This window comes from Macaca nemestrina, chromosome 2 (genome assembly GCF_043159975.1).
Source record: "Macaca nemestrina isolate mMacNem1 chromosome 2, mMacNem.hap1, whole genome shotgun sequence".
NCBI lineage: Eukaryota > Metazoa > Chordata > Mammalia > Primates > Cercopithecidae > Macaca > Macaca nemestrina.
The window spans coordinates 996393-1019287 of NC_092126.1; the positions used below are offsets into that span (position 1 = coordinate 996393).

The 22895-nt window shown below is 61.0% G+C and overlaps 1 protein-coding gene across 28 annotated transcripts in view; it reads right to left on the minus strand.

The window, feature by feature from the left end:
- Positions 1–2075: 2075 nt before the first annotated feature.
- LOC105470761 (tyrosine kinase non receptor 2) overlaps positions 2076–22895 on the minus strand; it is a 45002-nt gene continuing 24182 nt past the window's right edge. For 5 of the 28 annotated variants that reach the window (XR_011619487.1, XR_011619480.1, XR_011619486.1 and 2 more), the window contains exons 4-17: positions 22070–22291; positions 20091–20243; positions 19001–19278; positions 16931–17057; positions 16387–16533; positions 16194–16288; positions 10035–10229; positions 8233–8324; positions 7614–7658; positions 5430–6778; positions 5236–5331; positions 4959–5086; positions 4471–4594; positions 2720–2890 (exon numbers count right to left, since the gene is read on the minus strand). Coding sequence is in view for 19 of the 28 variants with exons in the window: in XM_071090551.1 (XP_070946652.1) it covers positions 2884–2890; positions 4959–5086; positions 5236–5331; positions 5430–6778; positions 7614–7658; positions 8233–8324; positions 10035–10229; positions 16194–16288; positions 16387–16533; positions 16931–17057; positions 19001–19278; positions 20091–20243; positions 22070–22291 (2934 nt within the window). In the remaining 9 variants the exon portion in view is untranslated. Of the gene's footprint in view, positions 2891–4470; positions 4595–4958; positions 5087–5235; positions 5332–5429; positions 6779–7613; positions 7659–8232; positions 8325–10034; positions 10230–16193; positions 16289–16386; positions 16534–16930; positions 17058–19000; positions 19279–20090; positions 20244–22069; positions 22292–22895 lie in introns of all 28 variants that reach the window. The other 23 variants (XM_071090551.1, XM_071090552.1, XM_024789427.2 and 20 more) reach the window with 9 other exon arrangements.

Below are 22895 nucleotides of genomic sequence, written 5' to 3' on the forward strand. Positions count from 1 at the left end.
CAGGCAGATCATGAGGTCAGGAGTTCAAGATCAGCCTGACCAATATGATGAAACCCCCGTCTCTACTAAAAATCCAAAAATTAATCGGGTGCGATGGCGCATGCCTGTAGTCCCAGCTACTCGGGAGGCTGAGGCAGGAGAATCACTTGAACCCAGGAGGCGGAGGTTGCAGTGAGCTGAGATCGCATCACTGCACTCCAGCCTGGGTGACAGAGCAAGACTTCGTCTCAAAAAAAAAAAAAGAACTTGTTCCTTTTTATGTCTATTTGACTAGGTATTTTAAATCACAGTTAAAATAGAATTCCTGCCTTTGCAAACGGCATATGCAAATCTGCCAGGCTTCAGAGCTTCTGAGCCTCAGGGCCTACCCCGAAGGCCAGCCTATAGCCACCGACACACACGTGGCCCAGACTCATCCTGAATGGCCTGTTTGTTTTCAATAAACCCGAGTCATCAGCCTACTTTCCTATGATTTACCTCTTTTCCTATCAAGGTCACATGATCCTATGTGAAGCTCAAAGAGCTAGTTTCCTTAATTGACCTAGTGATTTCCTGGAAAGCAGAAAGAAACTGACGAATAATCTGACATTCTGTAATGGGCCAAGGATATTAATAGGCAACTCATTAAAAAGGAAACACAAATGGCTCAACTTGAGTTTATTCATAAGAGAAATGCATATTAAAACTATAGAAACACTATTTTCTAACAGTCTGGCAAAGATCAGAAAACTCCTTCACACACGGAACGCCCTCCTGCACAGGTGGTGGACAACTGAGGACGCCCCTCCACTGGGGGCAGGTTCAGCAGCACCCACCGCCACGGCACACACTCTGACCCGGGAGCCCCACTGCTGCGAACTCATCTTTCAGACTGACGTGCCCACGTACACCATTTACTGAGGCAATGGGTATAACTGCAAAGGACTGGACACGACTAAAATTGCCCTTCATCAGAAGGAGCCCAGGTAAGTAGGTTGTGGTACACCCGTACAGCCATGCAACCGGAAAGAATGGGAAGCCCAGCTGGGCGCAGTGACTCACGCCTGTAATCCCAGCCCTTTGGGAGGCTGAGGCGGGCAGATCACCTGAGGTTAGGAGTTTAAGACCAGCCTAGCCAACATGGAGAAACCCCGTCTCTACTAAAAATACAAAAATTGGCCGGGAGTGGTGGCGGCGCCTGTAGTTCCAGCTACTCAGAGACTGAGGCAGGAGAATGGCCTGAACCTGGGAGGCAGAGGTTGCTGTGAGCAGAGATCACGCCACTGCACTCCAGCCTGGGCAACAAGAGCAAAACTCTGTTTCAAAAAAAAAAAAAAAAAAAGAATGGGGAAGCACGTTCAATATTGCTATGGAATTCTTCAAAATACTGTTAAGTAAAAAAACAAAAACAACAACAAGCACTACACAAGAAACTGGTGACACAGGCGTCTCTGGGCTGGGGAAGTGGACGGCTGGGGTGGGTCATTTCACTGTGCACTCTTCAGCACCTTTTCAATTTTGAACCGTGTGAATATATGAGTTATTCAGAAAAACAAAATTAAAATGCCTAACATACTGAAGGGCTCCTTGTTCCTAACATTTCTGGCTTGGCTCCGTGTAACTGAGTTGCTGTGCTCTCTCCTGCAGCATATATCCCGCCTTACAGAACTCCATACAGCAAATGAAGTCCAGGCCCTGAGCCCCACAGGGATCCAGGCCCTGAGCCCCACAGGGATCCAGGCCCTGAGCCCCACAGGGATCCAGGCCCTGAGCCCCACAGGGATCCAGGCCCTGAGCCCCACAGGGATCCAGGCCCTGTGCCTTACAGGGATCCAGGCCCTGAGCCCCACAGGGATCCAGGCCCTGAGCCTTACAGAAATCCAGGCCCTGTGAAAGTCACTGACCAGACCGGTGGGGACTCTGGCCCGGCTGCCGGCTGTGTAAGGCGTCGGTGTCCGGGGCTGCACGCCCTCCCGCTGCCTCCAGGTGGTGCCACGAGGCCACCCGCCCGGAGCTGATGCTGGTGGCCCGGGGAGCCTCACTTGGGGCTGGAGCTTGCTGACCAACAGGCAAAGGAACAGGCAGGTGCAAGTAAGTAACATAAAATAGAAACTAACTTTATTTCTCTGGAAGAAGCAGGTACCGAATGCTGGGGCAGCAACCGACAGGCTGGTGGGAAAACGTGGAACCGCACGGGAAGTTGGGTGGAAGAGGAAGCACTGATGTCCCTCCAGGGCGGCTGCCCCTTGGTCTCCTTCCAGCCCTGGGGCCTTGGGCCCTGGTCCCCGCCAGAGAATGGTCTGGCGCCCTTTCTCTGCCTCCTGAGCCACTTCAGGCTATTTCCAGGCACAAGATCCTGAGGCCAGCCAAGTCCCATTCAAGTCCATGGTGAGGCCACACGTCACATTCTGCCCGACACCCCAACTGCCTGCCAGGGGCCCCCTGGAAGAAGGCCCAGTCCTAGGAGGTCCTACCGGGTGCTGGTCCGCCTCTCTCTGTGGCCAACACATCCTGCCTGCCCAGGTCCAGTCAGGTTTCCTCCCCGTCTGGTCACCCAGGGCAGGGCCTGGGGGCACTACTCCAGCCACAGGCCCCACCCAGGACCCAGGCCAGAGGCAGGTCATACCCAGAGCCTGCTGGGGCAGCCCCCAGGCCTGTCTTCACCGGGCCCCTTCCTCATCTTGGCTGGGGCACCGAACCAAAGTCTGCAGGGACAGCGCTGGTGCGGGAGGGATGGGCAGGGCGGGGCTCCCAGCCTCCCGCAGCCTTGGCCTTGCTCCGTCCCCAGGAGCAACAGGGAGCAGCAGGTCCTCCAGGCCTGGATGGGAGCATCTCCCCACCCCTGGTGGATGGACAGGCTCAGGCGATTCCTTCAGCCAGGTCCTCTGGCTCTCCAGACACGTCTCAGCGCCTGCAGAATGGGAAACCACCAGCAGTTACACAGGTTACAGAAAGGTCAGCGGGGCGGGTACCGGGAGCCGCAGGAGTCGCTGCCTCCTGGTGCCAGGGAACACCACTGGAAGCTGGCAGTGCCCGGCAAGAACTGTGACATTTATCATCCTGGATGTCCTTTCTCTGTACGTTAATAAACGATGAGTAAATTAACTAGCACTCCTGCGTATTAGAGAATCTGCGGACGACCGGTGCGAAAAAGCCCAAGCCTAAGTGGATGCAAATCAGTAAGAACCACCCAAGACAGCATGAGACAGACGGGGGACACGGGGTGCCTGCATCCCGGGTGTAAATCAGTAAGAACCACCCGAGACAGCATGAGACAGACGGGGGACACGGGGTGCCTGCGTCCCGGGTGTAAATCAGTAAGAACCACCCGAGACAGTATGGGACAGACGGGGGACACGGGTGCCCGCGTCCCGGGTGTAAATCAGTAAGAACCACCCGAGACAGTATGGGACAGACGGGGGACACGGGGTGCCTGCGTCCCGGGTGTAAATCAGTAAGAACCACCCGAGACAGTATGGGACAGACGGGGGACACGGGGTGCCTGTGTCCCGGGTGTAAATCAGTAAGAACCACCCGAGACAGTATGAGACAGATGGGGGACACGGGGTGCCTGTGTCCTCGTGCCAGGCATGCTGTGCGTGATGTGACAGACACGCCCCCCATCCATCGCGCCAGTCCCGTCCACAGGGTGGGCACTATTTTTTTATTTTATTTTTTTGAGACGGAGTCTTGCTCTGTCGTCCAGGCTGGGGTGCAGTGGCGCGATCTCGGCTCACTGCAAGCTCTGGTTCCCGGGTTTACGCCATTCTCCTGCCTCAGCCTCCCGAGTAGCTGGGACTACAGGTGCCCGCCACCACGCCCGGCTAGTTTTTTGTATTTTTAGTAGAGACGGGATTTCACCATGTTAGCCAGGATGGTCTCGATCTCTGACCTCGTGATCCGCCCGCCTCGGCCTCCCAAAGTGCTGGGATTACAGGCGTGAGCCACCGCGCCCAACCTAGGGTGGGCACTATTATCTACACACTTTACATATGGAGAAACTCAGCGCCACGCACAGGCCACGTGGCTGGGACAAGGGCAGCAGGCCCTGACTGAGCTGCCGTCTCCAGGGCCTGGCCCGTGTCAGCCCCACCTCCTGCCATGATGCTGGCTCCACCCATCTGACCTCAGTTCATTGCTTTTTGCTTTGGCAGCACTCTCACATACATATTTACATAATGTATAAAGTATATTTATATATGTATATATTTTAAATGTCTATATTTTGTTACACTATAATATAAACCTTTTACAGGAAAGACAATACATTTTCTTTTTAGTGAAAAAAAATTTTTTTTTTTTTTTTTTTTGGAGACAAGAGTCTCGCTGTCGCCCAGGCTGGAGTGCAGTAGTGCCATCTCAGCTCACAGCAATCTCCGCCTCCCAGGTTCAAGCCATTCTCCTGCCTCAGCCTCCCGAGTAGCTGGGATTACAGGTGCCCGCCACCACACCCAGCTAAATTTTGTATTTTTAGTAGAGACGGGGTCTCACCATGTTGGCCAGGCTGGTCTCGAACTCCTGACCTCAGGTGATCCTCCCTCCTTGGCCTCCCACAGTGCTGGGGATTACAGGCATGAGCCACGGTGCCCGGCCAACATTGAAATTTTAAATGTTACTTTAAACAGAAATACGGAAACACAGAGGTGAGACAGAGGTGTGTAAATCACGGGGCCCTAAAGCACCATTCCCTGGAACCGCTCAGGGTCGCTGCAGGTGCTAGGGGAGCAAGGTCCCTTCAACTGGAGAGGCTCCAATTCCCTCTTGTACTCGTTTGAAAACCAAGTGGCTAATATGTCCAAATAAACACATTTAGGAGAAACGATTTCCTGAGCCCCGTGCACGCCTCCCTCCCGCAGCTGGAGAGCCGTGTCTCCCTGGCCGGGAGTGGCCTGCGAGGTGCTGGGCTTCCTCCCAGCGTGGCAGGCTCCGGGACAACCCTCCTGGGGCATGGAGCGGGGCAGACTGTGGGGCTCACTCACTTGTGGTGGGCAGGGCCCCAGGAGCCCAGAAGGTGGCAGCCGGCCTGCTCCAGGTTCCAGTCGAACATCTCCAGCACTTTGTGGCACTCCCCTCTGGGCCGTAGGCCCAGCCCGAAGAGCTGCTCCACCTGGGGGTAAGGGTGGTGCCATGGACACGTGGACCCAGGGCACCAACTAGGGTGGGGAAGAGGAGAGTTGGAGCCAGGGGGCGGGGGGCTGGGGGCAGCAGAACCAGGCTTCAGGGTCCCTAAAAGCCAGAGCGAGCAAGAGGTGGTACCTTCAGATACTGGGCAGCCCTCTGCACGCTCCAGCCGTGGCTCTGCAGGGCCGCCTGGCACTCCTCTGTGGTCACCCCATGCACCATGGCCTGCAGCTGGGCACACCCCCACCCCCGTCAGCACCACGAGGGCCCACTGCTCCAGGCCCCTTGGGCCCTGCCCCGCCTCACCCACAGCCAGGCTGGGTGCTCACCATCTGGATCTTGTCTGCTGGCCGGCCCGCCTCTGGCCCGTCCCCAGGGCAGCCCCTCTGTGGCAGCCGAGCAGTGGCCCTCGGGGCTGGTGGTCGGGCCCCTGGGTTGCTGTTGTTGGTGGAGAAGTTGGCCTTGGGGTCCGAGGCAGTCTGGGGCATCGGCCGCACGGTGGCCGTGGGGGCGGCGGGGGCCGGGGTGCTGGGTGGGGGCAGCAGCAGGGGCACAGGCAGGGGGGCCGGCTCCTCGGGGCTCTGGGCCTCACGCAGGAAGCGCTGGTAGCGCTCCAGGTAGGACGGCCGCTCAGGCAGCAAATAATAGTGGGTGCTGCTGACCTTCTTGCCATCCCGGACAATAGGCAGGATGCAGGGACCGGCCCGCGGGCCAGGCGCCTGGATCACCTGGGGGGTGGCGTACTTGGGGTCTGAGGCAAAGCTCTGGGTGGTGGGCATGGTCTTCCCAGGTGAGCTTGAGAGTCGGGGTGGCAATGGGGAGCTACCAGGTGGTACCAGGGGGCTGGGTGTCCTCGAGCCTTGAGGGGACAGGGGCTCCCGCGGAGGTACCCGGGGAGGGGAGGCAGGTCCAGGCCACCGGCCCGTCTCCTCCTCGCCCGAGGGGGCTGGAGACAGCTGGACGTGTGGGCGCGTGGGCCGAGGGGGGATGGGTACCCGGGGGGGCACCTGGGGCTTGTCGTCACCCCCTGGGCTGGGAGAGGGGGTCAGGGAGCCGGCCGGAACCTGCAGTTGCCTCATGCACTCCTGCTGTAGTGCCTGGAAGATCTCTGCGGTCTGTGCAGAGCTGGGCGGCTTGCCCCCACCCTGGGGCGGGAGGAACAGGTTGTCCTCCAGGGGAGGGGGCGGCCGCCCCTGCTCAGGCACAAAGGCGTAGTTGGTCTCGCCCTGGCTGGGCCCAGCAGGGACCCCCATGCCCACCAGGGTGCTGTTGATGGAGCAGACCTCAAAGTCATCCTCATCCTGGGCCACATCGTCGTAGGCGGGCGGAGGGGGCAGCGGGCGGGCATCCCAGTCCACCACAGGCGTGGGGTGCAGGGGCCGGGGCAGTGCCCGCGTGGGGCTCTGAGGCGGGGTCTCGTCCAGCAGGGAGCAGGCGTCCATGGCCAGCTGCGCCAGGGAGGGCGCACAGGGCCGCAGGGCCGGGACCACGGGCTCCTCACCAAAGTCAATGAGCGTGACCTCGGCCCCGCTGCCTCGGCCGGCCTTGGTGCCCGGCACCCGTGCTGAGGGTTTCGCCAGCCACAGCCCTCGAGGCAGGCCTGGCTTCCGCAGGCCCAGCCTCTTGAAGTCGCTGGACAGGGGGTCCTGGTCCTCGCTCACAGGGTCATACGTTGGTTCTGTGAGGAAAGGGAGACCCCAAAGGAAGGCAGTCAGGCCGGGTCAGGGGCACAGGGGAGGTGGCACATGGGAAAGAAAGCCGAGTGTCCCCCAAAAACCCTCCACTCCCAGTTCGCCCCGAGGTCTGAGGTCAGCCATTGGCTGCCAGGTTCTCAGTGTACCTCCGACCCCTCGATCAGGAGGGCGGAACCTGCTCTGCCCAGCAGGCAGCCCCGTGTGGGCCCACGAGCCCCGCCTCCCTCCACCTGAGCTGGAGCAAGCAACACTGGCTCCTGCCCGTCGCTCCCTCCATCAGCACAAGACCCTGGCAGCTCTGCGCCCGGGCCCCAGCGAGTTAGTAAGCCCTCACCCCCGCCCCCGTCACGGCACACCATTAGTGCAGGCACGGAGCCGCCTCCTGCCATCAGGGCCATAGGAACTATCCTTGGAGAGGACAGCGCTCCTGACCAACCGCCACGAAGCCCAGACAGTGCCCGCCGGTCTGAGAGGCAGTGAGGCCGAGGCGGAAGCCAGGGCCACCCTCGTGCTCCAAAAGCCCAGGCAGGTCTGAGAGGAAGTGAAAGCCTCAGCCTCACTCGTGCTCCAAAAGCCCAGGCAGGTCTGAGAGGGAGTGAGGCCGAGGCGGAAGCCAGCGCCACACTCGTGCTCCAAAGCCCAGACTCTGGGGGGCAGGCCGGAGGAGGCAGGCATGCTAGGCCAGGCCAGCCGCGGAAGCTCACAGCACACACCAGCCTCCCCGCCCACCCAGCTGCCCGGGCTCTGTACCTTCCAGGAGAGGAGTGAGAGAGAGGGGGCGGGGGCGGGGGCCGAGGCATCGGGAGCAGCCCCACTTACTCTGAGTGAAGAAGGCAGGCTGAGGTGGGCGAGGTGGAGGCTCCCCTGCAAGAAAGGCCATGCGGACAGGGGGAGAGGGACAGAACAGGACAGAGGACGAGGGAGGAAGACGGCCGGACGAGAGGGCAGAGTGTGGAGAGAGAGGAAGGGAGAGAAGTGAATGGGGGCGAGTGAACGTACAAGCCCCCAGCACACGGGAGGCCGCGGGCGGCAGGATGAGGAACACGGCAGTCTGGTATGACAGGCAGAGGACCGGGAGATGGAGGAGGCTCCAGACAGAGCCGGACCATGGCGGGGGGTTTGGCTTGGGACAGGAGAGCAGGATTAGGGGGAAGTGAGGAAAGCCTGGATCTGAGCTCGGCCGTGGAAGGAGGGAGGAAGGACGCCGGGGCGGACGGGGCTGCTGCAGACCCAGCCTGAGGAGGCCCACCTCGGCGGAAACAGCTGCCTGTCTTCCACCCCACGCCCAGCCAGAGCCAGGGACACAGCTGTCCCGACTGCTGCCCTGACCCCACTGTCCCCAGAGCCAGAGGAGCAGGCTTGGGGTGGCCTGTGAACACAGTGCTCCTTCCTGAGCAGCCAATGAATTAGGGACACCAAGGAGCAGAGGAGATCTTACTTTTTACCCCTCCTAGATGCTGGGGGGGCCGGGAGGTGCTCAGCTCCACGCTCAGCAGGTCGGGGGGGTCCATGGGGTTTCCCAGATACAGTCTGTGGGGGAGAGAGCCAGGTCAGGAGAGCAGGGGAAGCATGTGGAGGGGTGGCAGAATCTTATCGGAACCCCCCCCTCCTGGAGGAAACCGGGTGTAGTCTTAGGTCTGGAGCGCAGGCCTCCCGCCTCCCAGTCCACAGACCCTGACCACTCATCTCAGCTGGAACCAGACGAGGGACACCAGGGTGTCCTGGAGAGAGGGCAGAGAAAGGACATCTGACCCCAGGATGGAAAGCCTAGGACTTCAGGGGCTCCAACTGTACCCTACAAGGGCAGAGGTGGTCCTCAACAACCCCAGGCCCCTAGCCCACACCAGGCAGCCGCAGGAGGGCACACACTTCTGTCCTGCAGGCCACGATGGGGGGCCTGAGAACGAGGCATCCAGCTATGGTGTCCGGCCAGGGTGGCCAGGAGGTGCGGGAGAGGCTGGGCCACCTGTCCTGCTGCGGATCCACCCTCCGTCCCTGCACCAACCGTCAGTATCTAAGACTTAGTCACTGGGGCTGATTAAAGCCCGGAGGAATGGGGCTGGGCTGGCCACGGCGTGCCAGGAGTGGGGCAGAGGGCACCAGCCTCTCCCGGAGGTGTCTGCAACCTTTCACCCCAAGCCTCAGGCCCTTGCTGGGCTTTTTAGGCAAAACGCATGGGCTGAGCCCTGTGAGCCTGGGGTTCTGGTGTGTGGGGTCCGGTGGCTGGAGGCCCCTGCTTTCCATGCCTCTCAGGACAGACCAGAGTATCAGAAGACAGCAGGAGAAGGGCTGCAGAGGCCAGGGACCTGGAATCCCCCTGTGGCCAGCAAGAGGCTTGGAGGCCTGGCGGAAGCAGCTTCCAGGGCCTCCCTGGGGTGTAGCATCCCGAAGTGACCGATTCTGTGCATCTTTCCCAGATGCCCCTCAGTGGCCTTATCCTCTTACACAGGAGGCAGCGCCCCTCCCGGGTATGGAGTGAGCTCTGCACTGTGCGGTGGGGAGGCGGACCTGCCACCTAACGTTCCCTCTGCAGTCCCCAAGGTCCCCAGTCCTGCTGTGGTTCTGGGAAGCAGGCTCACTCCCACGTGCACCTGCACACATCCCCAGGGCCCGAGCCAGTGGGCTCACGTCTCCAGGACTCTGGCACCACCGGCAGGAAAAGGAAAACCACTGCTCGCATGCAGGGGTCACAGGGGGTCACGGGGGGGTCACGGGAGAAGCTCTGCCCCTCAGCAGCTTCCACCGGGTTCCTCCCAAGTCCATTTTCCTAAGGCCCGGGTCCCAAGAGGGGTTACAGCTGTGGCTCCGGAGACCTTTCCACCAAACAGGAGTCCATCCTCAGAAGCCCCTGACCCTATTTCATCTGTGATGGGCAGGAAAGCTTCTCTCAGGACCCCTGCCTCTGAGCAGCACGTTCTAATTCAGAGTGCATTTACAGCCCTCCCCTCATCGGGGTGTGGACCCATTTCACAGATGAAGTCAGTCTCGGAGTTAGGAGATCGGCCCCTGAAGCTTGAAAACGGCAGGGAAAGCACGTTCCCCGGGAGAATCCCCACCAGGCTGGGCTTTCTAGGGTTCCAGCTTCCCGAGAGTAAGGCCAGGGGTGAGGAGGGGAGGGTCGCGGGTGGCGGGTCGGGGGCTGAAGCCCGAGCGAAAGGTGCAGAACAGGTTCCGCCTACGCGTGCCGTGCTGAGGGCCCTGGAGTCCCGAGCGGGGCACCCGTCCCCGTCCGGTACTCACTCGTCAATCCTGTCTGGGAAGCCCCAGCAGTGGCGAGGGTCGCTGTCGCCATGCCCCGTGTGGATGAAGCTGTTCTGCAGGGGCTGGCTGATGTCCTGGGCTGACAGGCCGGCCACGGAGGTCACCACGTTGCGAGGGAAGGGTCCCACACACAGCGTCCGCGTGTTCTGGCCACGCCACCAGTAGTTCTCGGCCCTGCCCGACAGAGATGGCACAGTGAACTTGAGGCGTGGCGGGCAGCCCCGGCACTGGGACCCTCCTCACACCCTGGCCACTGTGGCAGAACGAGGATGGGGCTCAGGCCTCAGGACCAGACTGTCTGCCACCGGCCCTCCTCCCCCACAGCCCCCGTGACCCACCATGCCGCGTACAGGCCTGTTTGCACACGGCCTTACCCTCAACTCTCTAGGTGGGTCAGGCAGCTTTCCCTACAGTTTGCAAATAAGGAGGCACGCTGGAGGCTGCTGCAGCAGGCACTTTCCCCACGGTTGGCAAATAAGGAGGCATGCTGCTGCAGCAGGCAACATGACCTGTCTACGGTTACCAGAAAGATCCCGGGACCCAAACCCAGCTTTCAGGTCTGCGGGACCAGTGCCCCAACCACAGCTCCTCCTCGCTCCCCAGTCAGTCCCCTGGCAAGGCCGGGCCCCAGTCCTCTTCTGGCCACTGGCTTTCACTCCTCGGCTGGATTCCAGGAGTTCTGAGAGGTGTGGGGGTGTCAGGACACTGAGGGCCTTGCACTAGGCTGGGGGCCAGGCCTCCAACTACAACCTGCCTCCTGCATTGCAGACCCGTGAGAGTCTAGAAACACTCCGGGCAACTCAAGGCCTTCTCCCCACCACTTCACATGCTTCCGGCAGTTTCTATCACCTCCTGGCAGGCCTGCAGGAGCCTCCCCGTCTCCTCAGGAGGTGCTCTACTTGTGTCTTAAAACAAGAAGTCCAAAAGGGAACTCAGTACTCACACAGTGACCAGACAGTGGGGCTGCCAGTGCCCTCTGACCTCAGTCCCCCCTGACCTCAGTCCCCCTCTGACCTCAGTCCCCCCCGACCTCAGTCCCCCCCGACCTCAGTCCCCCTCCGACCTCAGTCCCCCTCCGACCTCAGTCCCCCCCGACCTCAGTCCCCCCCGACCTCAGTCCCCCCCGACCTCAGTCCCCCTCTGACCTCAGTCCCCTCTGACCTCAGTCCCCCCTGACCTCAGTCCCCCGCTGACCTCAGTCCCCTCTGACCTCAGTCTCCCGCTGACCTCAGTCCCCTGCTGACCTCAGTCCCCTCTGACCTCAGTCCCCTCTGACCTCAGTCCCCCCCGACCTCAGTCCCCCCGACCTCAGTCCCCCCTGACCTCAGTCCCCCTCTGACCTCAGTCCCCTCTGACCTCAGTCCCCCCTGACCTCAGTCCCCCGCTGACCTCAGTCCCCTCTGACCTCAGTCTCCCGCTGACCTCAGTCCCCCGCTGACCTCAGTCCCCGCTGACCTCAGTCCCCCCCGACCTCAGTCCCCCCGACCTCAGTCCCCCCTGACCTCAGTCCCCCCTGACCTCAGTCCCCCCTAACCTCAGTCCCCTCTGACCTCAGACACGAAACCTCTGCTACTACAGCCTAAGCCGGAGCCAGGGCTGGGGTCCGGCTGGGGTAGGGAATGCACGCCAGGAAGCACAGGGCTCCTGCGAGACACTCCTGACACCCGAAGGCTGTGACAGGCTGTGAGGCTCCCGCCTCCGCGCTGGACTTGCTCATAAGTGATGCGCTGGGCAGAGTCTGCGCAGGGGGGGCGGTGACAGTCCCGTGCTGCTGGGGTGGACACGTGTGGCACCACACTGCACACCCTCCCCACCAACCCCCGCGTCACCTGTCCCAGGGCCAAAGCCTGAGGAAGGGCTCCTCTGAAACACAGTCAGGCCCGGGAGAGAGGATGGAGAAGGCAGCAACGCGTGGGCACCCAGACCCACAGCCTTGTGAGGTGACCAGGCCTGGCTGGAGCGGCTCAACTCCGGCAACAGCCCATCCCAGAGACCAAAGTCAAACCGGAGAGCACCACAGTCCGCGGGGGGGTGGGAGGTGAGGGGAGGGGGGCCCAGGGAAGCTCGTGGAGGCGGGGGGTGTATGGAGGGGGGGAGGGGGGGCGCGTGGAGGAGTTGGGGGGAGGCATAGGGAGGTTGGGGGCCTGGGGGGGGCGCGTGGAGGCGCGGGGTGGGGCAGGTGGAGGCGGGGAGTACATGGAGGCACGGGAGGAGGCGCAGGGAGGCAGAGGGCTCGGGGGGCGGCGCGTGGTGGGGGCGCAGGGAGGTTGGGGGCCGGGGGGGGCACGGGGAGGCATATGGAGGCGCGAGGTGGGGAGGCGCAGGGAGGTTGGGGGCCGGGGGCGGGGTGCGGGGAGGCACGTGGAGGCGCCGGGGGCGGCGCGTGGTGGAGGCGCAGGGAGGTTGAGGGTCTGGGGGGGCGCGGGGAGGCGCGGGGGGCGGGTGCGTGGAGGGGGGCGAGTGGAGGCGCAGGGGGGAGGCTCAGAGAGGTTGGGGGCCCGGGGGGACGCGGGGAGGCACGTGGAGGGGCGGGGGGCGGCGCCTGGAGGGGGGCGCCTGGAGGCACGGTGGGGGAGGCGCAGGGAAGTTGGGGCCCCGGGGAGGGGGGGGCGCGGGGAGGCACGTGGAGGCTGGGGGGAGCGCAGGGAGGTTGGGGGCCTGGGGGTGCGTGGGGAGGCGTGGGGAGGCGCGGGGAGGCGCGGGGAGGCGTGGGGAGGCGCGGGGAGGTGCAGGGAGGTGCAGGGAGGGCGGGGGGCGCGGGGAGGCAGGAGGCTCCCCCTGCCCAGCCTCCCATACACAGGGCCACTGGCCCGGCCCCACCACACACAGCCACCCTGTGATTCCCACCCTGCCTGCAGGGTGGGAAGGAAGGAGAGAGGACAACACCCGGGAAGGGACAAGTCCCATCCGAAAAATTGGGCTACTCGAAGGAGCAGAGCCACGGCTCCCCAGCACAGGCACACACAGCCTCCCGCGGCGGCCCGCAGGGGAGGAACCCCGGCACCAGCCCGGCTGCGGCTCTCCTGCTACACCCACGGGCTCCCTGGTGGCGGCCCCGGGCCAGACGCTGGACTGCTGGACTCTGGTCTCCACCTCTTCAGGGGCGCTCCTTAACCAGGTGAGAATGCAGCTGAGGCGGAGACCTCGCTCAGAGCAGCAAGACTGGTGCCCAAGGCAGGAGGCCACTCCCTCTGGCCTTTCCCTTCCACCAGCACTGCCCAGCTCCTGGCACACAAGCCTCCTCTGGGACCCACTTGTGCGAGGGAAAGGAGACACCAAGCCCACCTCCCTTAGCACAGGCGTGGCCGAGGCGAGAGCCCCCACGGCTGCTGGGAGTCCCGGCCACTCCAGAAAACATGCTTGCTCCTGGGGGAAGGAGAGTAAGAGGCAGAGAATGTGTGCAAGAAACACCCCTCAGGGTCACACCCAAGCACATTCCCAGGCAGCTTCTCCCCCAAGAGGACCAGTGTCGCTTCTCACAGCCCACACACACCCGTGTGAGGCTCACTGTGGCCGAGGCACCAGCAGCCCGGAGGGGACTGAGGCCAGCCCTTCCCTCCAGGCCCGCCCTGTCCGCCCTCTCTCTCCCGCCACCAACAGGCCGGTCCCTGCGGCCATGGGAGGGCCAGGGCTGCCACCAGGCGTGATGAAGCAGGGACAGGTGCGGACTTCCCGGGGAAGCAGGCAAAGGGCCCAACACTTCCAGCGTGAACCTTCTACCTCCTGCTGCCCCTGGGCCTCTGGTCAGCGTCTCTGGGGTTGACAAGATGGAAAACAGAGGCCGGGCGCTGAGAACTGCCTGAGGCTACCCCAGCTCTGGAAATCTCAGCACCGTGTTCCCGTCCTGGCCAGAGGTAGTCCAGAAATGGCTCAACCAATGCCGGACATTCTGTTCACAACGCCCGCCCGCTCTTCTCTCTGGGGGTCCCAGGCGCCCAGGCCTGGAGGGATAACCAGGATGCCTGGCTCCCACCCCAACAGGAAGCCGAGGCTCCAGGGCCAGACCAGGCCAACGACCCGCAACGGATCCCAACACCCGCTCTGTATGCGGAACAGAAGTGCTGCCAGCCATCCCTTCCTCCAAATGAGCCCCCAGGAAAGACCAGTCATCAACTGTGTCTCCAAATCTAGACAGAGCACGAAACACCTAGGTGTCTTCCCGCTGCCCACAGCCTAGTACCCTGAGAAGGACTGAGCCTAGATTCAGAGCTGGGGCAGGTGGCCTCCCCGACTCCACACCAGGAAACAAACGCTGGACACAGCAAGCGGGAAGTCACTGCGAAGAGAAGGCCAGGCTAGGAGGGAGGCCCAAACACAGAGACCCACATGTGCAAAGCCAGGCCCAAAGACAGACAGAGCATCTGCCCGGAGACATGGAGACGGAGGCAGTCACACAAACATGGAGATATTCCGGGACTGAGAAAACAAGGGGCAGAGTCAAGCTCTGCCACCACTGACACCCAGGCCCGCTCCCAAGCCTCACCAGCTGCTGTGGCCTCCTGCCCCTCACCTCCCACCTCCTGAGCAGCTTCAGGCACGGAGGGCAGGTGCTGTGGTCCAAGCCAGGGCTGGTGGCCCTGGGGAAGCAGCCCCCAGCAGCAGCCACAGGGAACCAGCGGCTGGGGCTAACAGGAGCCTTCGACGGAAGGGCAGGGCAGGGCAGGGCAGGGCGCACCCACAATCCTCCCGGGAGCAGCCGCTCCCGGCCCCTCCCTCTGCCCGCCTTGCCCCGTCGGTGACCTAAAGCACCAGCTCCAGAGACACACGCCCCAAACACAGGCCACTCCGAGTCACCCCTGGGGACACTGGCAGGCACACAGGCTCCTGCTGAGAGCAAGGGAAGCGGGCGGTAAAGATCCGGGGCTCCGGCGGCAGCACAAGAGGGGCCAGGCCAACGGTTCTCCGGCTCGTGGAGGCAGACATGGACGTGGGGCTGAACTTTGGGCTGGAGGCCCTGCCAGGTACCTCCAGGGGACCCCCACACTTAATCTTCCTATTTCCAGAATGCTCCCCGGAGCGCCACGCTTGCAATCCCATCCCTGACCTCTCCGCTCCAAACCCGCAGACTGTGTGCCTCCTGTCACCAAACCTCTCTTTCTAGAACCTTCTGCTTTCTTCCCCAGAATAACACCCCCAACCACAGGCCCTGCAGTCTCAGTATGTCATTCCTGTTCCCGGACCCTGGGCCCAAAGGTGAGGGAGCCAGGCCTGGGAAGGCTCGGGGTGTCGGGGCCACAGTGGTGCAGGTCACACTCCACGCAGCCCCCCAGGTCTCCTCCCTATGCCCCCAAGAGGCACGGGATTGCGCCGAAGGCTGCAGACCCCTAAAACCCGTAGTGTAGGAGGAACAGGCTTCCTGGGAAGCAGCCCCACCCCCTCCTTGCCTGGCCTGAGTCACAGGAGCTGAGAGCACAGGGAATTCCCTCCACTTCACGCCTCTTCCTGGTCCTCAATACTCCCCTGCCTCAAAGGCACCTCACACCTGCCCTGCCCCCACCAGTTCCTCAGACGCCCTGGGGATCAGCTAGCAGAAGGCAGGGTCAGCAGTGGGTGGGGCCTCAGGGCAGGCGCTAGAACTGCGGGGCTCGGGTGGAAGACAGGGGCTCTGCAGAGGCTGTGGCAGGAGGGTTAGGTACAGAGAGGGTCTCCCCAAGGGGAGATGGGAAGAGAGGCCCAGAGGCTGGAGGCAGGCCTGGGAGCGCGTAGTGGGCTCAGCAGGAAGGATGGAAAGCTGGCAAGAGGGCAGGCTGGGCTGCTTCAGCTACTGAAAGGCACCCAGGTGGAAGGCGGAGGCCCTGTGCCAGGGAGGAACAGAGGAGGAAGCACGGGAGTCCAGAGCTCTGCTGCGACCCAGGCCAGGCCAGGCCACTCCCTACCCCTCCATAAAGGCAGCCTGGCCCAACCACAGAGCCAGGGCTGGAGCCCAGTGGGAAAGGGTGGTGGAGAGAAGCTGCGCAGGGAAAGGCACTAGGGAGACGGAGGCAGGCCTGTCCTCCCCTCACACTGCAGGGTTCAGGCCCAACCACCAGCCTGTGTGTGGCCAAGGGAATCTTGGAGGCCAAAGAGATCTGTCCACAGGCCCCTCTGACCTGTGCCCTTCAAGCGATCCCAGGGCGGGCCCAGCCCTGCACTCCCTACCTTCCCTCGATGACGGTGATGACGTCATTCATCTGGATGTGCAGTTTGTCTGGCTCCTCAAAGTCCTGAAGGGCCCGCATGTCCGTGGGCTGGGCCTGGGGGAAGAGAAAGGTCACTGCCAGCTCTGGGACTGACGCCTGGGTAGCCCCTCCGCTTGGACACCCCAGCTCTCCTGGGCTGACCTGTCCCTCACCTCCAGCAGGAAGTCCCGCAGGGCCACAAATGTAGGTCTGTCCTCCGGCTTGTGAGCCCAGCACTGGACCATGACGTTGTAGATGTCCTGGGGACAGTCCTCAGGCCGGGGCAGCCGCTCCCCCTCCTTGTCGATCTTATGCAGGATCTGAAGGTGAGGAGGTGCGGCGTTTGAAGACAAACAGAGCACCCAGCCCTTCACTTCCCGCCTTCCCTCCGGCCTATCCACAGCTGCAGCAGCTGCTGCCGTGCCTGGCCTCCACAGAAGGGATCTGCCTGCCCGGGAGGGGCCCTCTCCAGAGCCCTAGACCCTTCTTCCCAGGTCTGGGGCCTCGGAGCGAGTGGATGTGGCAAGGGCTAGAAGAGGAGGGCAGGCCCCAGCTTTTCCCTCCCCGTCTCTTTGCTGGACTCTCCCTGAGGCCATACAGATACGGGGCGTGGAGGAGGGAGTCCGTGGGTGAGAGGCAGTTCCAGCAGGGCCAGGCTGCAAGCTGGGAATGGAACTCACCCCACCAGCCCTATAGGGGCCCATCTCCCAGCCTCACCTGACTGCCATTGAGGCCGATCCAGGGCTCCTGGCCATAGGTGAACATTTCCCACAGCGTCACCCCAAACATCCAGGTGTCGCTGGCATGGGAGAAGGTGCGTGTCTTCAGGCTCTCGGGGGCACACCTGGCAGAGGCAGGGGTCAAAGAGAACCCTCTCAAACACCCTACTTGCATCCGCCCCGGGGACTTAAAACACTCATTCAGCGAACACTTGTTGTGACCCCGTGCCACGTTCAACAGTGGGTCTCGGGGGCGCTGTGTGAAGGGGCAGGACTCCTCGACTACATGGTGCACAGACCTGGGGAAAATCCTCTAAGCCCAGGCCTCTTCCTCACTGCAGCCTGGCGTGGGAAGAGGAGGGAAGTTTCCCAGCCAGAGAAGCAGGGAAATGAAGGAGGTCAGAGGCTCTAGGACGGGGCAGGCAGAGAAGATCACTGGCTGTTTTCGGACTGTGGTGGGAGGATGACAATTCCCAGATTTGGGGCGGGATCCTGGGATTTGGGTCCTTCGGCAGGAAGGAGTGGGTGGGAAATTCAGATAGGGCCTGGGGAAGAACCAAAATGGGTAGAAACAGTCATACTGGCTTCACCCAAATACATTCGTTCTGGGCACCCCCCGGGTGAGGGGGAAGCGCCACTGTGGTGAGGTTAGACACGGACATCCCGGCGTGGGCTGAGGTGCAGAGAGGAGGGTGGCACCTAGACAGGGAACCAGAGCGAGCCCTGCCCCTCAAAGGGGATGGGGCCAGGAAAGTCTCTCGAGATCTCTAAGGCTCATTATCCTCATCGGTGAAAAGAGAACAATAACCCGTCCCCTTCATCGTGTTGTTTAAAGGCAACTGTATTAATACATTACCACGCAAACCAGGATGCCTGAATACAAAAGAGGCTGCTATAAATTACTGCAGGACGACAGGCATAATCTAAGACCTATGCTCACCCTAGGGGTAAAGCCAGCTGCTCCTTAAGATGACCATGCGCTCTGGATCATAAGGGTTGCCCACAGTCACTGCTCGGCAAGCAGAACTGGAATAACCCTTCCCGCCTCAAAGCAGGCAGATCACAGTCCTTTGGGTGCTTCTCGCACCAGAGGACCACAATGGTCTCAGCAGAGGATAAGCCCACAGAGGGGCCAGGGCAAGTACCACCCCCAGTGCACAGGTGAGCAGCCCTGGCCCATCTACAGGGCCTGCTGTGGCCTGGGCCTGTCTACCGCTAGCTCCACCTACAACATGCTTACCAACGAGTCTTTCCCTGGCAAACTTCCCCTGACATTTCAGGAAGCCTTTGAACACCCTACCGAGCAATGCCCCTTGGGTGAGGCCACGGCATTTATCCCTGTTAACACCCCACCCAGCAATGCCCCCTGGTGAGGACACAGCATCTATCCCTGTAACACCCCACCCAGCAATGCCCCTTGGTGAGGCCACGGCATCTATCTCTGTAACACCCCACCCAGCAATGCCCCTTGGAGGGCCCCACAGCATCTATCCCTGTAACATCCCACCCGGCAATGCCCCTTGGAGAGCCCCACAGCATCTATCCCTGTAACATCCCACCCGGCAATGCCCCTTGGAGAGCCCCACAGCATCTATCCCTGTAACATCCCACCCGGCAATGCCCCTTGGAGGGCCCCACAGCATCTATCCCTGTAACACCCCACCCAGCAATGCCCCTTGGTGAGGACACAGCATCTATCCCTGTAACACCCCACCCAGCAATGCCCCCTGGAGAGCCCCACAGCATCTATCCCTGTAACATCCCACCCGGCAATGCCCCTTAGTGAGGCCACGGCATCTATCCCTGTAACACCCCACCCAGCAATGCCCCTTGGAGAGCCCCACAGCATCTATCCCTGTGCTTTCCAGCACTCAGATCCTGGCATGCAGGCCCTCAAGAATTCCTAGATGGATGGTGAGTGAATGGGTGCAAAGGAGGGCACCCCAGCCTTAGAACAGACAAGGACAGGCCCAAGCAAAACCAGGGGCTGTGGTGGGTCAAGAAAGCCCCAGAACTTTGAGGCCGGGGTCTGCAGGGACTCTGTGAGCTGGCAGCACCTGCCCCTCACCAGGCGAAGGGCACCTTGCGATGTTCCTGCATGACGTAATGGTCGTCATTCTGAGGTAGTGCTCGCATCAGCCCAAAGTCCCCGATCTTGACCAGGTCGCGAGTAGCCAACAGTAGATTGCGGGCAGCCAGGTCACGGTGAATAAAGCGCTTGGACTCCAGGTAGCCCATGCCCTCAGCCACCTGCACAGCGTAGCGACTCAGAGTCCCCAGGAGGAAGTGGCCCTGGTGCTTACGTAGCCGGTCCAACAACGATCCCAGAGGTGCCAGCTCTGTCACCTGAGGTCACGGAGGAGGCAGGAGGAATGAGCTGGAGGACCCTGCCCCTTCTCAGCAGCCACGCTGGGCCCCCAGCCCCCTTCCGGAACCAGGCTGCACACTCCTTCCTGGCCTGCTGTCTGGGTACCTCTAGGAGTCCTGCAGTTTCTCAGGCCTCTCCCTCGAGACAATGTAGGAAACTGATACCCAGAGAGAAGGAGCTCAAAGAGGCAATGGCTAGAAATTCCAAAACTTGGCCAGGCCTGGTGGCTCACGCCTATAATCCCAGCACTTTGGGAGGCTGAGGCGGGTGGATCATTTGAGGTCAGGAGTTTGAGACCAGCCTGGCCAACATGGTGAAACACCCTTCTCTACTAAAAATACAAAAATTAGCCAGGCGTAGTAGCGCACAGCTGTACTCCCAGCTACTCGGGAGGCTGAGGCAGGAAAATCGCTTGACCCCAGGAGGCGGAGGCTGCAGTGAGCCGAGATCGTGCCAGTGCACTCCAGCCTGGGCGACAAAGCGAAACTCTGTCTCAAAATAAATAAATAATAAAACATAATTTCCCCAAATTAAACTCAATGGCCAGCCCCTCCCATGGGAGTAACTCTCTGACACTGAGCACCAGCAAATCCAGAGGCAGACCCAGACCCGACCGCAGCAGACACAGCCCGGACCAGGCTGGGCCCTTGTGAACCCCTTTACTCCATCAGGTGGGGGGACCAAAGTAGGATCTAGGGCGCCTCTGACCTCAGGACGGAGAGAGTAACTGCACCACACGTCTAGGACCACAGCCCTCTCCCTGCCACCCGCTCCTGCCCACAGCACTCACCATCTTCATGGGCGGCGTGAGCACCACCCCGTAGAGGCGGATGAGGTTTCGGTGGTCGAGCGAGTGCATGGCGTTGACCTCCCGGATGAAGTCGTCCATGGCTTCTGGCTGGCTCAGGACGTCGGGCTTCAGGCACTTCACAGCCACACTCACCTGTCCACAGCGGGATGTGCAAGGACTCAGGACCTGCCAGGTCCCGGACACACGGAGCCAACCTGCTCCGCCCTCCAACTCGGCTCAACGATCCCCGCCTCCGAGCCGCTCATCTGGGTGGGTAAGCACGCCACCAGTGCCTGGGCTTACATGCTCTACAGGAGGCCTGGCTGCAGAAGGGCAGAGGGCTGGCCCTCAGGAGCCATCGTTGGCCATGCCTCCCCTTCCAGGGGGAATGCTGGGCTTAAATACCAACCAAAAAGTAAGAGATAACCAGTATGATGAGAGAATATTCAAATGTTATAAAATGGATTATTTTTTTTTTGAGATGCAGGCTGGAGTGCAGTGACATGATCTCAGCTCACTGCAACCTCCACCTCCCGAGTTCAAGTGATTCTCCTGCCTCAGCCTCCTGAGTAGCTGGGATTACAGGCAGGCACCACCATGCCTGGCTAATTTTGTATTTTTAGTAGAGACAGGGTTTCTCCATGTTGCTCAGGCTGGTCATAAAATGGAATATTAAAAGTTCTTTTGCTGTAGAAGGAAAATGCTTTAAATGTAATGCCAAAAACAAACGTGGAGCTAGAGGTCAGCACAGCGGCTTCCCCGGGAGAAGGGCTGAGTGGACAGCGGCTTCCCCGGGAGAAGGGCGCAGGCGCACTGACAGCGGCCTCACCTCGAGAAAGGCGCAGGTGCACTGAGTGGACAGGGCATGCGGAGCCCTCTGAGGTGCCGGGAATGCACCGGACGTGACCTGGGCAGTAAGAACATGGCTTCTGCATAGGAAACAGTCACACCAGAACTATATGCTGTGGTGCACACATGTTATCCTGAGGGGAAAATTTTTTTTTTTTTTTTTTTTTTTTTGAGAGAGTCTCGCTTAGTCGCCCAGGCTGGAGTGCAGTGGCGCGATCTCGGCTCACTGCAAGCTCCGCCTCCCGGGTTCACGCCATTCTCCTGCCTCAGCCTCCCGAGTAGCTGGGACTACAGGCGCCCGCCGCCTCGCCCGGCTAATTTTTTGCATTTTTAGTAGAGACGGGGTTTCACAGTGTTAGCCAGGATGGTCTCGATCTCCTGACCTTGTGATCCGCCCGCCTCGGCCTCCCAAAGTGCTGGGATTACAGGCGTGAGCCACCGCGCCCGGCCTACCCTGAGGGGAAAATGTTAAATGCAATGCCAGGAAGAACAAGATTTTAAAAGCTGTATCCAGAATTTGTATCTTAACTAAATCCGACAAAATACCTAAAGTAGGAGGAAGAGGCAGAAATGCCAACTCTGCTTCCTCTTAGTGATGGGATTACAGGCGATTTTTTTTTACTTGTTTTTCAAATAGTTTCCAAACTTTTATAATAAGTAAATTATTTTTATAGTTGAAATAATAAGTGTGCTTAGTTAAACCTGAGCATGGGCTGGGCGTGGTGGCTCACACCTGTAATCCTAGCACTTCGGGAGGCTAAGGTGGGCAGATCACCTGAGGTCAGAAGTTCAAGACCATCCTGGCCAACATGGTGAAACCCTATCTCTACTAAAAAGACAAAAACTAGCCGGGCGTGGTGGCGCACACCTGTAATCCCAGCTACTCAGGAGGCTGAGGCAGGTGGATCGCTTGAACCCGAAAGGCAGAGGGTGCACGGAGCCGAGATCGTGCCCATTACACTCCAGCCTGGGCAACAGAGTAAGACTCCGTCTCAAAAAAATAAAAAAAAAAACCAAAAATCCTGTTGTGATGCGTCCCCAGTCCCATTCACATCCCAGTTGGGGGCCGAAGAGCCACTGCCAGCCTTGGGTCCCACGCCTCTGCCGCGCCGGCAGGACACAGAGCTCACCGTCTTCCCTGAGGGCGCGTCCCACTCGCCCCTGCGCACCACGCCAAAGGAGCCATCGCCCAGCTTCTCCAGGAGGCGCAGGTCCTTCTCCCCAATGAGGCAGGTGAGGCTCTGCAGGGGCCCCTCCCCTGCTGGGCCCCCAGGGGCGGGCGAGGTCTTCCGGAAGGTGCTCTGAGAGTGATGAGGGGGGAACTCAGCCTCCAGTCGCTTTCCACTGAACACCTGTTTGAGGGCAGCCGGGGGCCAGATGGAATCCAACACCCCAGGATCACTCAGTCCCACCCTGCTGGGTCCACCTGGTGATCCCTGGCTCGGCTTCCAGATAAGTCCTGGCTTTGCCAAACTGCCAGTGGGGCAGCCTGGCTGGAGGGCTGCACTCCGTCCAGGCACACCCCAAATACAGAACTCAAAAGCCTGACGCTGGCCTCAAGGTAGGTGCCAGAAAAAGACCAACAGGCATCAGCCTGTGGCTGCAGTGGCCCCACACCCAGCTGTGCGGACAGGGAGAGTCCAAAGCCCTCCCAGCACTGCCCACCCAAGGTCTGAGTCTCCTCCCAGTCCTGCCCCACCCTCCCCTCCTGCACCCGCCGCCCAGCAGACTCCAGCCCTAACTCATGTAGATGTGCAGGAGCCACAGGGGCCTCCGCAAACACCTCCTTGTCCATTTTTAGCCCTGGCCCCTTCTCTGGCCTGACCATTTGGTGCTGTCTGTCTCCACCCTCACTAGGGAGTCGGCTGCCCTTCATCCTGCCCAGGGGAGAGGATAATTTTAGTCTGAGGTTGAACCGTGAGTGTGTGTGTGGTTCAGATGAAGCCAGTCCTTACT